Source organism: Schistocerca americana, chromosome 4 (assembly GCF_021461395.2).
Source record: "Schistocerca americana isolate TAMUIC-IGC-003095 chromosome 4, iqSchAmer2.1, whole genome shotgun sequence".
In the NCBI taxonomy this organism is placed as follows: domain Eukaryota; kingdom Metazoa; phylum Arthropoda; class Insecta; order Orthoptera; family Acrididae; genus Schistocerca; species Schistocerca americana.
In genome coordinates, this window is record NC_060122.1 from 597286887 (window position 1) to 597304069 (window position 17183).

A 17183-nucleotide genomic window follows, 5' to 3' on the forward strand; every position below is an offset into this window, starting at 1 on the left:
ACGCTGGGTTCCATTTCTTTCCTGATGTAAAGCCCTACACCCCATTGTGCTATTCCTGCTTTGACTCCTGACAGGTAGACCTTGTATTCTCCCACTTCCTCTTCTTTCTCACCCCTTACCCGAATGTCACTAACAGCTAAAACGTCCAGCCCCATCTTACTTGCAGCCTCTGCCAGCTCTGCCTTCTTCCCAGAGTAGCCCCCATTGATATTAATAGCTCCCCATCTCATTACCATTTGTTTGCCAAGTCGTATCTTTGGAGTCTCTGGTTTGTCAGTTAGAGGTGGGACTCCGTCACCTCCAAAGGTCCGAGGCATTTTGCTCTGATTGTTGCCAGCATCATATTTAAAGTACCAGGGAAGCAGGTTGCCCCGAGTCCCATTGGGTTTTACCCCTAACGGCTAAGGGACTAACCGGTGGATTTGGTAGTCTTTGCCGTATGAGCGCAAAGGTGACCACGACTCAGAATATGTCCGAGATGCCCAGCCTTATTCCAAAGTAACTGGTATCCCGACTGTCGGGACCACTTACTTGGCCACTCATACGTTGCCCGTGCTTCATGAACTAGGACATGACTACAGGAACCCACACCATGAACCACAGACTATGAATATAATATTATCCCTCTCACTGCATCGTCTTTCGTTACAGAAAACGCATTTATAAAACTGGAGTTTTACGGGGAAAAAAACTGACTGGATTCTTGAAATGCAGATGTAGACACATTGAAACAGTGTTTTCTGCGAGTTAACGTTCCATCGACCAGGAAGCAGGCAATATATCTGGCTGTCATTCGTTTTCTATCGATTCACCTGCTCCATTAAGATAGAGTGCATGGTATCTATGGAGTACAAGCATTTTTCATTGGTTCTACGACGTCCCAACCAGAAGTTGGTACTTCTCACAGCTACGTGTCACTTGTATTACTTCTGGTGACTGGAATTTTGACCCCTTATCGTAACATATTAGTCTTTGTAACATGTCCCATAGAAATGTTGCGTTCATTGGACATGTACCGATCAGCAACAGTCTGTAGCTGATAATATACTCCTGACCCGCTATATCTTCACACAACAATATTCCGTCTCTAATGACCTAGATTTCGATGGGACTTTAAAAACTCTAATCTTCCTTGCTTCCTACAACAATGCTGTCTTATCTCAAGGAGTAGTACACTCGGTAAGTTCACACGCATAATTTCATAGAACAGATACACTATGTGATCAAAAGTATCCGGACACCTGGCTGAAAATGACTTACAAGTTCGTGGCGCCCTCCATTGGTAATGCTGGAATTCAATATGCTGTCGGCCCACCCTTAGCCTTGATGACAGCTTCGGCTCTCGCAGGCATACGTTGAGTCAGGTGCTGGAAGGTTTTTTGGTGAATGGTAGCCCTTTCTTCACGGAGCGCTGCACTGAGGAGAGGTATCGATTTGGTCAGTGAGGCCTGGCACGAAGTCGGCGTTCCAAAAAATCCCGAAGGTGTTCTACAGGATTCCGGTCAGGACTCTGTGCAGGACAGTCCATTACAGGGATGTTATTGTGTAACCACTACGCCACAGGCCGTTCATTATGAACAGGTGCTCGGTCGTGTTGAAAGATGCAATCGCCATCCCCGAATTGCTCTTTAACAGTGGGAAGCGAGAAGGTGCTTAAAACATCAATGTACGCTGTGCTGTGATAGTGCCACGCAAAACAAGAAGGGGCGCAAGCCCTCACCATGAAAACCACGACCACACCATAACACCACCGCCTCCGAATTTTACTGTTGGCACTACACCCGCTGGCCGATGACGTTCATCGGGCATTCGTCATACCCACACCCTGCCAGTGGATCGCCACATTGTGTACCGTGATTCGTCACTCCACGCAACGTTTTTCCACTGTTCAATCGTGCAATGTTTACGCTCCTTACATCAAGCGAGGCGTCGTTTGGCATTTACCGGCGGGATGAGTGGCTTATGAGCAGCCGCTCGACCAGTAATCCAAGTTTTCTCTCCTCCCGCCTAATTGTCATAGTACTTGCAGTGGATCCTGATTAAATTTGGAATTCCTGTGTGATGGTCTGGATATATGTCTGCCTATTACACATTACAACCCTCATCAACTGTCGGCGGTCTCTGTCAGTCAACAGACGAGGTCGGCCTGTACGCTTTTCTGCTGTACGTGTCCCTTCACGTTTCCACTTCACTATCACATCGGAAACAGTAGAGCTAGGGATGTTTAGGAGGGTGGAAATATCGGGTACAGACTTATGACAGAAGTGACACCCAATCACCTGACCACGAGTTCCGAGGAGCGCCCCATTCTGCGCTCTCGCGATGTCTAATGATTACTGAGGTCGCTGATATGGAGCACCTAGCATCAGGTAGCAGCACAATGCACCTAATATGAAAAACGTATTTTTTGGGGGTGTCCGGACACTTTTGATTACATAGTGTACATAACGGACCAGACATGCCGTTAGGAGAAAAGTAATAAGATAAACTAATGCCTCAGAACTGTCCTTTCTCTTTTAGTTTTGAATGCGTACAATTTTCCATACATCTATGCATCTATCTATCTGTCCATCTATCTTCTTCTACCTTCTGCCTATACAGATATGAAATAAAGGCTGCCCCCGCGATTTCTGTTGTACGTTTGGGCTAATCTCAGGTATTATTACAGGGATACAGTTTTCTCTAACAGATAGAGTGATTTACGAGGAATATTTGTGACTGTGTGCTGTCCAGTCACATTAATGTGGCCACGTGTCAAAAGTCTAAATAACCACTTTTTGTATTGCGGACCGCCGCGAGACGTGCAGGAAGAGTCAATAAAGTTCTGGATGGCACCGACAGGAATGTGGAGGCATGACGACCCCAGTGCCGTGGCCAGTTGCTTAGGTTTCCGGTTGTGGATCCATGACGCGAACAGCTCCATCGAAATGATCCCACAGATTCTCGATTGGGTTTAAATCCAGGGAGTTTGGTGCTCAGGGGAATGCGGTAAACTCATCCTGGTCTCCTTCGAACCACGCACTAACACTGCGAGCTGTGAGGCGCGTTGCATTGTCCTGGTGGTAGATGCCATCATGCCGACGAAAAAACAAACTGCACATAGGAGTGGACATGGTCCTTAAGTGTAGATGCATACTTGTGTGGTCCATTGTGCCTTTCAGAACGACGAGTTCGCCCAGGGAATGCCACGAAAACATTCCTCACATCATAACGCACCCTCATCAGACCTGGACCCTTCGGACAATTTTGGAGGGCCGTACAAGTCAACGATCAGTTCTCCGATGCATCATAAAATATGATTCGCTGGATAAGGCCACCTGTTGGCGCTCTTCGATCGTCCAGTTGCGGTGCTGGTGAGCTAATTCCAGCCTTCGTTTCTGAAACAGCAGTTAAGGCCGGTTCCCACTAGAGCGCGGCAGCGCGTCGTGCGGCAACGGCAGCGGCAAGCGTTTTCCGCTTTGACGCGGCGGCTCGCGGAATTGGCGTTCCCATCTGGAAGCGGCAGGCGCTAGCGGTAGCCAATGACGGACAGCTACTGAGGTACGGGTCAGGACCCACTGAAACTCCCGGTGCGTTTGAAAAACTATATCTTACACCTACATGGAGGAAAGACGAAGTTGGATGAAGACATACCAATTTTTCATTTTCTGTACAATGTACTCTTTCACATATTCCATTATGCATGTTTTCTCATTTCACCATAAACAGATTTCATGACTACCATTCATCATTCTTCACTATCTAGCACATTGCTTAAGAATCATGAAAGAATAATACATATTTGGAACAAAGTTTTCGAAATCAGATTTTAAATTATAAGACATTTCCCGGTGCAGACGCAAACCTACAATACTTTATTAGTTACGAGCTGCAGTTTACAACTAAAGAGACAGTAAACGGTAGCAAATTAAGGAAATGGAACTTGAATAAGTCAAGACCCACAATTTTTCGATAATCTTAAAGTTAGCGTAATGCAACGACTGACTGAAACAGAGGAAGGAACCCGCTAGAATACGAATGGATATCTTTGAGAGAAGAAGTGGTGAATGCAGCAGAGTATGAGAATGGGAAGAAGGTAAAATAGAAATCGTTAGATAAAACGTGAAATATTAAATCTGACAAGAGGGAAAAATATAAAAATGCAGCAAATAAAGTAGGCCATTGGAAATAGAAATGTCTAAACATGACGTTAACAGGAAGTCCAAAATTGCAATGTGATTTTGCACTTGGAAAACATAAGGGAATGAAAATGAGAAAGAACAAAGAAATCTTTGCTCAAAGGAGAAGCAACTGTCTAGAATTCATTTGGCAAGCCAGAACTAAGCAAATAAGAGAAGGCTAGATAGTGGAAGGAATATGTAGACAGGAGAGGGGGAGGGGTTGTACAAACTAACATAAGTACAATGTTAGATTCCTGTGAGATGTCTGAACACGCAAGGCAATACTGATCCTACCACTTAACTAAGTAGACACACTGAAGAACAGCGAAACTGTGTTTATAGCATTTGCATGTTTAGAGAAAGATTTTGACAATCTTAATTAAAACATTCTTAGAAGCTCTGGAGATGTCATCTATAAAACACAGGGACACAAGATTATCTACAACTTGTACAGAAACCAAACTGCATTTCTAAGACTTCAATGACTTGAAAGGGAAGCAGTAATTGAGAAGGCAGAAGTAGAGAGGATATAAAATGAAGACTGTGAATAGCAAGAAAAGCGTTCTGAAAAAGAAAATTTGTTCACATGGAATATAAATTCTAATGATTGGGTACTATTTTACGAAGGTATTTGTGTGGAGTGCAGCCTTGTAAGTGAAATGTGGGCGATGAACAGTTCTGTCGAGAAGACAATGGACGCTTTCAAAACGTGGTGATCAATAAGAATGCTGAAGACTAGATATGAGGATCGTGTAACTAAAGAAGAGGTACGGAATTAAATAGAGTAGGAAGAGGAAATTACGGCACAACTTTGACTACAAGAGGGGTAAGTTGACAGGACATATTATGAGGTGTCAAAGAGTGAGGACAAAGGGGTTGGGTGATAGTATTCTGATAATAATCATTTGTTCAAATGCTATTCTACTATTTTATCTGTTAATGTAAGCAGTGAATTTAGTCGTCCATGCACTCCTCACCGAGCGAGGTGGCGCAGTGGTTAGCACACTGGACTCGCATTCGGGAGGACGACGGTTCCATCCCGTCTCCGGCCATCCTGATTTAGGTTTTCCGTTATTTCCCTAAATCGTTTCAGGCAAATGCCGGGATGGTTCCTTTGAAAGGGCACGGCCGGTTTCCTTCCCCATCCTTCCCTCATCCGAGCTTGCGCTCCGTCTCTAATGACCTCGTTGTCGACGGGACGTTAAACACTAATCTCCTCCTCCTCCATGCACTCCTCCACAAAACATTTAAACCAAAACTGAAATCAGCTGAACACCAAACCTTTCAACCACTGTCTGACAACTACTGCATTCACTTTCAACTTTCTATAACTATCACTGGCTAGCCCCACACATATTCAGATATTAGGAGAACAGAAATAAAAAACAACTTCAGCATATAATTCTTTAGGTTGGCAACATGTACATAAACAAACCAAACAGGAAGGGGCATGAGGTGAACACACTGTAGTTACGACTTCAAATCAGTGTTTTCGGTAAAATGTCTACAGCTAGTGACAGAAGAAAAAAGAGCGAACATGAAAATGTGCTTATGTTCCATAATTTAAGTTTTAGTTCAACCTCCAGCATGTGACCAGGTGAGGGGAAACGTATATGTCCGCCAAAAACTCGATTCACTGTAAGTAATCAGTTATGCATTTAAAACAAAACAGAATCATTCCAGATTCCACCGAAAATGCCTTAAAGTAAAAGGCGAAACGCGTCTTGAACCAATAAAGTACACTCGATAAAGAAAAAAAACGTTTGTTACTTACCAAAGGAAATAATCAATAGCTGTAGATACTTAGCAAATTACATCTTATGACATACCAGCAAATTAGTTTCTGTTTAACTTCTCATTCGACACGCTATTAAATGCTGTTTAAAAAAAATCATCTATCCCTTCTGAAAAACTGTAGTTTCTTTCATATCTCGGTAGATAAACAGATTTTGGATATTTATCATGCGACGAAATACATGACTTTTTACAAGTTATCGTTTGCAAAAAAACGCTTTTAGATTTCTTGAACCGTTTACGAAATTTGCAGTTGATAAAACCACATGGTTTACGACGAGCAGGACGAAGTATCGGTCGCGCCGCGAGCAACCCGCGCGGTCACCGCACAGCCCGTCCGCCGACATATCAGTCAATATCTAGAGAACGGTGATAGCTATCGTTCTGCTCTCAGCTTTAAAAGCAATTTCGATATGTTGACTAAATTTCATACGCAATAATGTATTACCTAAAATGAACTGTACGCAAAGTCCACGCAATGCGTTTTTACCTCTGCACACTCATTAAAATTTCGTGTAAAGGTTTACGTAAATGCGATACAGCAAGTAACCACGACGAATATCGAAAAGAAATTCGGCCCTTTATCGAGAGAAGATATAAGGCTGTAACATGCCCAAGAATCAAATTTTTCTACCGAATAGTTTCCTTGGAATCGGATGATAAGTATTTCATAGCTGCCGCCGCGTCCGCGCCAGCGGTTCGGCGAAAGTTCTTGTGGCCCGGGGTTGCGCACCTGACGTCAAGCTCAGCGCGTTCTGTGATTGGCGGCGCGCACCTGGGGCGCGTCACGCGGCAGCGGAAGCGGTTCGACATGGTCAAACCGCGACGCAGAGCCCGCCGCGCCGTGCCGCTGACGCCGTTTCCATGGCAACCACGCCGCTGACGCGCGGTTTTGACGCGCGGTTTTGAAGCGCGGCAGCCCTAGTGGGAACCGGCCTTTAGTGCCGTTGCATGACCCAGCGCCTGGACCATGCGGAGCGCCATATGCAGCAAATGTTCGCTGAACGGTCATTGAGGAGGACGCTTTTGGTAGCCCTTGATTCATCTGGACGATTAGTTGCTCAACTGTTGCACTTCTGTTCGCCCCTACACATCTCTGCAGCTGTCGTTCACCTCTGTCATCTATGGCCTGTGGTGCCGGTTTTGGATAGCGCCATTTTGCCATTGCACGGTATACTTCAACCACGTGGGCACGTACACAATTTGCAGCTTAACCTTTTCGAAAATTCTCCAACCCTTGGCATCAGACAAATAGCCCCGCTTCTGCATTGTGACAATGACTGCGTCCCTCCCGACACGCTTTATACACCCTCCACTGCTAGTGCTACCACTTGCCGTCTGTGAGTGGTTATTGCACGTTTTGGTCGAACATAGGTAGTGGTCGCATTAATGGCACTGGACTGTGTACAAGGGGAAGTCAAATGAAAACGAGACACAGGGAAAAATTAAAGTGTTTATTATTTCAACAACAATCGCTGTAACTGTTAATACATTTATCCCACTGTGAGATAAGACGGTAAGTGTTTTCATGGAAAAATGTTCGCAGTTTCCTACCGAACAATGGCTGTACCAATGCGTGCACCTCTTCGTCCGAAACAAATCCTTCGCCACAAATTTCTTTGTTAAGGGCTTCAAAAATACGTCAATCTTAATGGGAGACATTGGACCGCTATGGAGGCTGTGTTAGGGGTTCCAAACGATACTTCTACAGCGTAGTCGAAACAACGTTGGCAAAATGTGGGCGGGCCCACTGTGAAAACGATGTCAGTGCCATCTAGCACTAAAGGACAGAAGACGCTGAGGCTGTCCTAGTGCAGCACATAGCCCGCGAGGGCTACCGCTCCAGGTAGCTTGCGCGAGGTCCCGCCGACTTCCTAAATGTACACTGCTGGCCATTGAAATTGCTACGCCAAGAAGAAATGCAGATGATAAACGGGTGTTCATTGGACAAATATATTATACTAGAATTGACATGTGATTACATTTTCACGCAGTTTGGGTGCATAGATCCTCAGAAATCAGTACCCAAAACAACCATCTCTGGCCGTAATAACGGCCTTGATACGCCTGGGAATTGAGTCAAACAGAGTTTGGATGGCGTGTACAGGTACAGCTGCCCATGCATCTTCAACACAATACCACAGTTCATCAAGAGTAGAGACTGGGGTATTGTGACGGAGCCAGTTGCATGGCCACCATTGACCAGACGTTTTCAATTGGTGCGAAATCTGGAGAATGTGCTGGCCAGGAGAGCAGTCGAACATTTTCTGTATCCAGAAAGGTCTGTACAGGACCTGCAACATGTAGTCGTGCATTATCCTGCTGAAATGTAGGGTTTCGCAGGAATAGAATGAAGGGTAGAGCCACGGGTAGTAACACATCTGAAATGCAACGTCCACTGTTCAAAGTGCCGTCAATGCGAACAAGAGGTGACCGAGACGTGTAACCAATGGCACCCCATACCATCACGCCGGGTGACACGCCAGTATTGCGATGAGGAATACGTGCTTCCAATGTGGGTTCACCGCGATGTCGCCAAACACGGATGCGACCATCATGATGCTGTAAACGGAAGTTGGATTCATCCGAAAAAATGGCGTTTGCCATTCGTGCTCCCAGGTTATTCGTTGAGTACACCGTCACAGACGCTCCTGTCTGTGACGCAGCGTCAAGGGTAACCGCAGCCATGGTCTCTGAGCTGATAGTCCATGCTGCGGCAAACGTTGGCCAACTGTTCGTGCAGATGGTTGTTGTCTTGCAAACGTCCCCATTTGTCGACTCAGGGATCGAGACGTGGCTGCACGATCCATTAGAGCCATGCGGATAAGATGCCTGTCATCTCGACTGCTAGTGATACGAGGACATTGGGATCCAGCACGGCGTTCCGTATTACCCTCCTGAACCTACCGATTCCATATTCTGCTAACAGTCATTGGATCTCGACCAACGCGATCAGCAATGTCGCGATACGACAAACCGCAATCGCGATAGGCTACATTCCGACCTTTATCAAAGTCGGAAATGTGATGGTACGCATTTCTCCTCCTTACACGAGGCATCACAACAACGTTTCACCAGGCATCGCCGGTCAACTGCTGTTTGTGTATGAGAAATCGGTTGGAAACTTTCCTCATGTCAGCACGTTGTAGGAGTCGCCACCGGCGCCAACCTTGTGTGAATGCTCTGAAAAGCTAAACATTTGCATATCACATCATCTTCTTCTTGTCGGTTAAATTTCGAATCTGTAGCACGTCATCTTCGTGGTGTAGCAATTTCAATGGCCAGTAGTGTATATGGAGGAGGTGCCAGATATTAGCCTGATAAGCACATACTTTTGATGTAGAGTTAATCTTTAAGGGGCGTCAAGGGAAATGTGGGAAAAAGTCACACATAAAAGTAGGTCGCACCGGACTGGGCTGGAATCGGGCAGCCAGCAAGTGGCTGTATCCGACGCTACCTACACTGACGCTAAAGTCGGTCGGACTGGGCAGCGTGCAAGTCGCACCTCCCACCACTGGCACGAGATGTCACTCGAAGCGTCGACTAAATAACATTTGTACCTCCTGAGAAATTTTCTGACGTGCGCTGAACGGTTAAGCTATACCGAAGTAATGATTTTCAGCTACTTAACGTTGTCCTCTGACTTTGAATCGTAACTCTAGTTTGTCTTTTAGTCGCAGTACGCCCTCGCGATGAACCTGGGCGGCGCCATGATCTGGAGCCTGGAGACGGACGACTTCAGAGGTCTGTGCGGCGCCGGGAAGTACCCTCTGCTCAGCACCATCAACGGCGTGCTGCGAGGAGTCAGGTCACACAACAGCACTGCTACCGCGGTAAGTCTGCGGGTCCCCCGTAACTCGAATTATTTTGCTTTCACGGGTACTAGCTTACTTGGCATCAAATCTCATAACATTCTGGTTCAAATGGCTCTGAGCACTATGGGACTTAACTTCTGAGGTCATCAGTCCCCTAGAACTTAGAACTACTTAAACCTAACTAAACTAAGGACAGCACACACATCCATGCCCGAGACAGGATTCGAACCTGCGACCGTAGCGGTCGCGCGGTTCCAGACTGTAGCGCCTAGAACCGCTCGGCCATCCCGACCGGCCATAACATTCTAATTCAGTAGCCTCCGTCTCCAACTCAGAAATAAATACGAGTGCTAACCAGTCAATACCTGAGGGCAACAGACGCACATTGTTAGAGCTGCAGGTATCTTCCAGGATGACCAGCAAGGTATAGTCAAAAAATTACTTTGAACATCACAAGCGAACTAAAAGTCTAATGAAGTTCATACTGACATTTTACTTTAGCGCTCCGAAATGCCAACAGTAAAACTTTATTTAATTTCTATAATAATGAGTAAGATCACCAACGAGTGCGATCTTTTTACAGTTGTCAACACCTTTCAGCCACACTGAGACATATTCCGTTTCATTTATTTTACGATGATTCCTGGTCCTGAGGACCAAAGGCATAGTCGACATGTAATACAATAAAGGAAGATAAGGATTAAGGATAAGGAAGGGAACTTTATTTAATTTCGATAATAATGAGTCAGATCGCCAACGAGTGCGATCTTTTTACAGTTGTTAACACCTTTAACCCACACTGAGACAGATTCCGATTCATTTATTTTACAACGATTCCTGGTCCTGAGGACCAAAGGCATAGTGGACATGTAATACGATGAACCCTTATCTCTGTTGTACACTTCACAAATCTGAAATGTCCGATAAGCGATGACGTCACGTGAATTGAAATTATCTATCCCTTTTACTTTATCGACTGTTGGTCCACGTACAAGAGCAACGGTAACCCAGCCGTTACCGTGTTCATTCGTATCCTTGTTAGCGAGAGTGAAGTTCAAAACTCCACCGCAAAACACCGACGGACCGTGCAAGATGACTTAGGCGCCTACGAAATCCTTGTTAGTAATAGAAATTTTGTCTATTGCTTTAAAAACTGTAGTACGCGAACGCCTACTCCTCCTAAAGTAGCGTGGCATAACTAGCCTATCTGGATGCCGCTGCACGCGCGGCTGCTCGACGATTGACGCTGTCTTTCCAGATCCATTACTTATATAGCTGCCAGTTATCAAACCACACGGAAAGAGTCAAGTGTATTCGGTGTGGCATTCAGACGCAGTTTCTTGGGGTGCCCACACTTTCCACCCTACTTACTGACAGTTTCTGCGTTCGGGAGGGGCGGGGTTCAAATTCTTTTTGTTTTCCATGGTTGTCCTAAATCGCTTAAGGCAAATGACAGGAAATTCCTTCGAAAAGTATGCAGCCGATTTCCTCCCCTATCCTAGTCTAATCCCAACTTGCCGTGAACGAGATATTAAATCCATATCGTCATTCTTTTAGTGGTTACTGGTCATATCCGAAAGGAGGAATCGTTAAACATCAGCTAACTATGTGTAACAGACACACGATTATGTTCACCAGTGATTATGTCTCCATAGTTTTGGAGAAGTACTTCACATTTATCTGTCACACTGCCGTGCACCACTCAGATTTTCCAAATTCACGTCGTATTCTCAGAACCAACACAGCCCGTCTTCACGAGACGTAATTTAAGAAATGAGGCAGGTCTCCGTATACTATGGAACTTGATGATGCATACACATGTCGACGCTTGTTCGTTAGGAATATCTACTCAACATCTACTAAACATCGTCCTCACCCCACCCCACCCCCCGCCCCCCAAACACACACACACTTTCTAGACATCTAGACATACCATCATCACAAAGTGAGGGGATAGGAAACAACAATTAAATCCTGAACGCACTGTTCTTTGACAGCAGCAATAGTAACTAGTCGTTCTGTGAGCAGTCGTCCGTCCTGTGAAGCCATTACTTGTGTAAATAAACCGCATTATTTGGACTTCCTTTTCAACAATGTTCTACTGTTCGCAGAAAATCAGATTCCTCAGATAAATTAATTTTTCTGATTTTTTTATATATCCGTAAGCCTTTCTCTACGCGAGAATGGCTGGCCGATTTGAAGATAGTTATTGCACTTAACGTCAGAGAAACAGCTGTATCATGACGAGTTTATGCTGTTCGTCAACAGAATATGTAAACATTTCTCCTAGAAATACATTCAGTCATTTTTCCAGAGGTACTCTATTTTATCCTTTACTAGCTATTGTTCAACGGTAACGGCGAGTCAATACACACATCCTTCACCTCATATAATGTGATAGCTTTGTATGCACTGAAAAATTAAGTGCCCCACTGACGCTCGCATTCCGCTGTACTTTGTCACTTAACGGAGTTTGGTTCCTACAGTGGCAGAGAATACCCCTGGACAACACATTTGTCACTATGTTTAAAATACTGACATTTGTCACTCATAACGGTGTGGTGAAAGTGACATCGAGTGACACTCGAGAACTTCACGTTCGATTCCCAGTATCCCAGAGACCATTTTTTGGTGGAACAACACGTCATTCGACCTCGTAACTGATTGGCAACCTGAAGGAAGCACATTGGCTCCAGTTTCGAAATCTGACAATAACAGCTGCGAGAGCGGTGTGCTCCAAAAGCGAAGTGCAGTGACGACTTAGGCAGGGGACTAGAAGTGAGCATTCAACAGTACAGGCCAGTTTCCTACAACTGCGGTAAAACCACGGACTTAAGTATCAAAAAAGTAATTGTCCTTCACCTTCTACGTCTCCTGTGTTTCCAGTGGAGAAATTTACTCTACTGGCCATTAAAATTGCTACATCTCGAAGATGACGTGCTACAGACGCGAAATTTAACAGACAGGAAGAAGATGCTGTGATATGCAAATGATTAGCTTTTCAGAGCATTCACACAAGGTTGGCGCCGGTAGCGACACCTACAACGTGCTGACATGAGGAAAGTTTCCAACCGATTTCTCATACACAGCCGGCCGGTGTGGCCGTGCGGTTCTAGGCGCGTCAAGCTGGAGCCGCGTGACCGCTACGGTCGCAGGTTCGAATCCTGCCGCGGGCATGGATGTGTGTGATGTCCATAGGTTGGTTAGGTTTAAGTAGTTCTAAGTTCTAGGGGACTGATGACCTGAGAAGTTAAGTCCCATAGTGCTCAGAGCCATTTGAACCATTTTTTTCTCATACACAAACAGCAGTTGACCGGCGTTGCCTGGTGAAACGTTGTTGTGATGCTTCGTGTAAGGAGGAGAAATACGTACCATCATGTTTGTGACATTACAGCCTTTATCACTGCGATTTTTAACATGTGAAAGTTTTTTTTTCTGTATTCGCGTCAGTATGTGCGAACTTTTAACATATACCAATGAATGTTGTAACCAGATATCTTTGCCGCGCTCCTGAAAAGCGCAGAATATCACGATAGCTATAAACTGTCATACGCTGCTATCGATCAGTAAAAAAAAAAACGATGCACCTATGTTTAAAAAATAACAATTGCCAATTTTTACTTCTGCAGGGAGCCGCGCCGCTCTCTAGCTGTTCTGTGAATGTGTCGCGAGTCGGACGCAAAAGTATTGTGCTCCATACTGATATAATCATTTTATTGTAACTTTAAGAGTTTAAGTGATTAAAAAATAGCCCGCATCTCGTGGTCGTGCGGTAGCGTTCTCGCTTCCCACGCCCGGGTTCCCGGGTTCGATTCCCGGCGGGGTCAGGGATTTTCTCTGCCTCGTGGTGGCTGGGTGTTGTGTGATGTCCTTAGGTTAGTTAGGTTTAAGTAGTTCTAAGTTCTAGGGGACTGATGACCATAGAAGTTAAGTCCCATAGTGCTCAGAGCCATTTTTTTTTTTATTAAAAAATATATGTAGCCACAAACAAGCGAGAATGTATATCATGAAAATTCGCTCCACCGCCACAATGGGTGGCCATGTTAATGTAAGTTTCCGTTTCATAATATAATACTTGAAGCCTTGAAGTTTATTTAATTTCAAAGAAAATCTCTCAACCTTATTTTCATTAATTATACTTGTGATAATCTTTCCTGTTTAAAAGATTTATGCAGCTTATGATCCAGCGTGTGTTCTGTCGGAACAGGAGGCTGTCGTGACGACATCGTTATAGTATTTATTCCAAGTTCTTTCAGTTCCGTTTATATGTTCGTACAAATCCAATTAGTTGGTCCCTTAGGTTTCTTTCATGTAACTTCCATCTGTTTTCTCCGCGCGATCTTCCTCCGAAAAAAATTTCTGTTCATTTTTTTTTTAGTAATTTTCGATATCGCGAAAGAGAAAAGACAGCCGCCTCCTGCTCCGAACGAAACACCACGACTTTTCTAACGTCGGAGAGTACCGCACGAATTTTCCGCTAAAAGGTAATAGAATTTCTTAAAGCTGGATCAATTACACATGTTGCTGCTGTTCTCCGACAAATCTGGTGTGATTAATAGTAATTTATTCTGTCACGACAAAAAGAACCAATTTTATTTTTACCAAAGAAACAAAGCTTTCAATTAAATTACTAAAAAAAGGAAAAAAAATCATACCAGATGTTTCCGACTTTGATAAAGATCGGATTGTAGCCTATCGCGATTGCGGTTTATCGTATCGCGACATTGCTGCTCGCGTTGGTCGAGATCCAATGACTGTTAGCAGAATATGGAATCGGTGGGTTCAGAGGGTAATACGGAACTCCATGCTGGATCCCAACGTTCTCGTATCACTAGCAGTCGAGATGACAGGCATCTTATCCGCATGGCTATACCGGATCGTGCATCCACGTTTCGGTCCCTGAGTCGACAAATGGGGACGTTTGCAAGACAACAACCATCTGCACGAACAGTTCGACGACGTTTGCAGCAGCATGGACTATCAGCTCGGAGACCATGGCTGCGGTTACCCTTGACGCTGCATCACAGACAGGAGCGCCTGTGATGGTGTACTCAACGAATAACCTGGGTGCACGAATGGCAAAACGTCATTTTTTCGGATGAATCCAACTTCTGTTTACAGCATCATTATGGTCGCATCCGTGTCTGGCGACATCGCGGTGAACGCACATTGGAAGCGTGTATTCGTCATCGTCATACTGGCGTATCACCCGGCGTGATGGTATGGGGTGCCATTGGTTACACGTCTCGGTCACCTCTTGTTCGCATTGACGGCACTTTGAACAGTGGACGTTACATTTCAGATGTGTTACTACCCGTGGCTCTACCCTTCATTCGATCCCTGCGAAAGCCTACATTTCAGCAAAATAATGCACGACCGCATGTTGCAGGTCCCGTACGGGTCTTTCTGGATACAGAAAATGCTCGACTGCTGCCCTGGCCAGAACATTCTCCAGATTTCGCACAAATTGAAAACGTCTTGTCAATGGTGGCGGAGCAACTGGCTCGTCACAATACGCCAGTCACTACTCTTGACGAACTGTGGTATCGTGTTGAAGCTGCATGGGCAGCTGTACCTGTACACGCCATCCACGCTCTGTTCGACTCAATGCCCAGGCGTATCAAGGCCGTTACTACGGCCAGAGGTGGTTGTTCTGGGTACTGATTTCTGAGGATCTATGCACCCAAATTGCGTGAAAATGTAATGACATGTCAGTTCTAGTATAATATATTTGTCCAATGAATACCATTTTATCATCTGCATTTCTTCTTGGTGTAGTAATTTTAATGGCCAGTGGTGTATATTTCCATCAGTTACTTTTTACTACATCCATTTTTTGAAACTTGTACGTCAATTTTTGGGCGTTTTCGTAACATTAAAATCTGGTTCCAGGTTTGGAACACACCGACCGCTAGCAGCAGTGGCGGTAGCAACGGCTGGGGCTCCGGCAGTACTCCTGGAACAAGCGGCCTCGGCAGCCTGCCTGGAAGCAACGTGACAACGGCGACGCCGGCGACGCTGTGCAGGGCGCCGGGCTACGTGAGGGACCCGTACGACTGCGGCGTCTTCTACTACTGCTCCGCCTCGTTCGGCGCCTACGCCGCCAGCAGGTTCCAGTGTCCCGCCGGACTCGCCTTCGATCCCCGCACGTCGATCTGCAACTACAGAAACCTCGTCTCCTGCTGACGAGCTCTGCGGTTTTCCGCGATTGTACAGCAACACGCAGTGTTAATGACGGAACGACAACGTGAAAAAATTGTCCATCAAAAACAGAAACCAATTATTTATTTCAGTATGAAAACTATATGTGGGATACTTCACTGGCATAGATCGAGTTTCTTTATTATTGTTAAGATAAATAAATACGATTGTTAAAGTGAGTACCTACAGTGAGAATTATGAATATAGATAGGTCGTAGTCACGGCTATGCAGATCAGAAGTGATTTTCCGATGATTCCATTATCAGAAAATTGCAAACTTTTGGTCTAATGATCGCAGGAAATACATCAGTACCAACGGCAATCTATCATTTTCGATTCCTATAGAATAACACTTTTCCTATTACATGAAGTGTGTTTCTTCCACTTTCAAAACAAACATAAAAACGTAGAAATACTAATTGTGGGAACATGTCAATCGTTATTTGGAGTACGCCTATGGAACATACATTCATTAGCAAATATAGCTGAGTAGTTACACAGTGTCTCTGTTTTTGGCTATTAAAACATTTATGTAGTTATGTATTATGATTAAGATGTTATTTTCCTACAATTTTAACTCGTATCTCTGTTTTAAAATTGTAGTAATAGATGCAAAAAGGAAATGAGTTTTCATACACTTCTAATTTTATGGCAACTTTTTTTTTTTTATTTTGGGTACTGAGAAAAACGGTGTGTTGCGTAACTGGCGGACCTCAAATCCCAAAAATTTTAACTGTAAACAGGGCCAATACAAGGACCTGCAAATCAAAATATGGATATTTATGGCAACTGTTGCAAATCCTTTCTGTTTTCTGTAACTTTTGTAGCATTTTTTCTGAATCTCTTTTCTTTCTTTTTAATGATTCTGTATTTATATTGTATTTAATATAATTATAATAAAATATTTTTCTTTCATTTTGTGTTTTTCCTTGTGAAAATTTTTATTGTTGAAATTATTACACTAACCTCTAACACACGGCGTTCCGGGCGTGAAGGAGCGCCGGTTCCCGGCACGAGTTCGCCCGGCGGATTTGTGTCCAGGTCCGGTGAGCCGGCCAGTCTGTGGATGGTTTTTAGGCGGTTTTCCATCTGCCTCGGCTAATGCGGGCTGGTTCCCCTTATTCCGCCTCAGTTACACTATGTCAGCGATTGCTGCGCAAACAAGTTCTCCACGTACGCGTACACCACCATTACTCTACCACGTAAACATAGG

At 44.7% G+C, this 17183-nt stretch overlaps 1 protein-coding gene across 1 annotated transcript in view; it reads left to right on the forward strand.

The window, feature by feature from the left end:
• The window catches only part of LOC124613107 (chitinase-3-like protein 1), a 109610-nt gene extending 92875 nt beyond the window's left edge, over positions 1–16735 (forward strand). Inside the window, exons 11-12 of the mRNA XM_047141710.1 lie at positions 9629–9787; positions 15662–16735. Coding sequence (XP_046997666.1) covers positions 9629–9787; positions 15662–15955 — 453 coding nt within the window. The 3' untranslated portion in view covers positions 15956–16735. The remainder of the gene's footprint in view (positions 1–9628; positions 9788–15661) is intronic.
• The last annotated feature ends 448 nt before the right edge of the window (positions 16736–17183 follow it).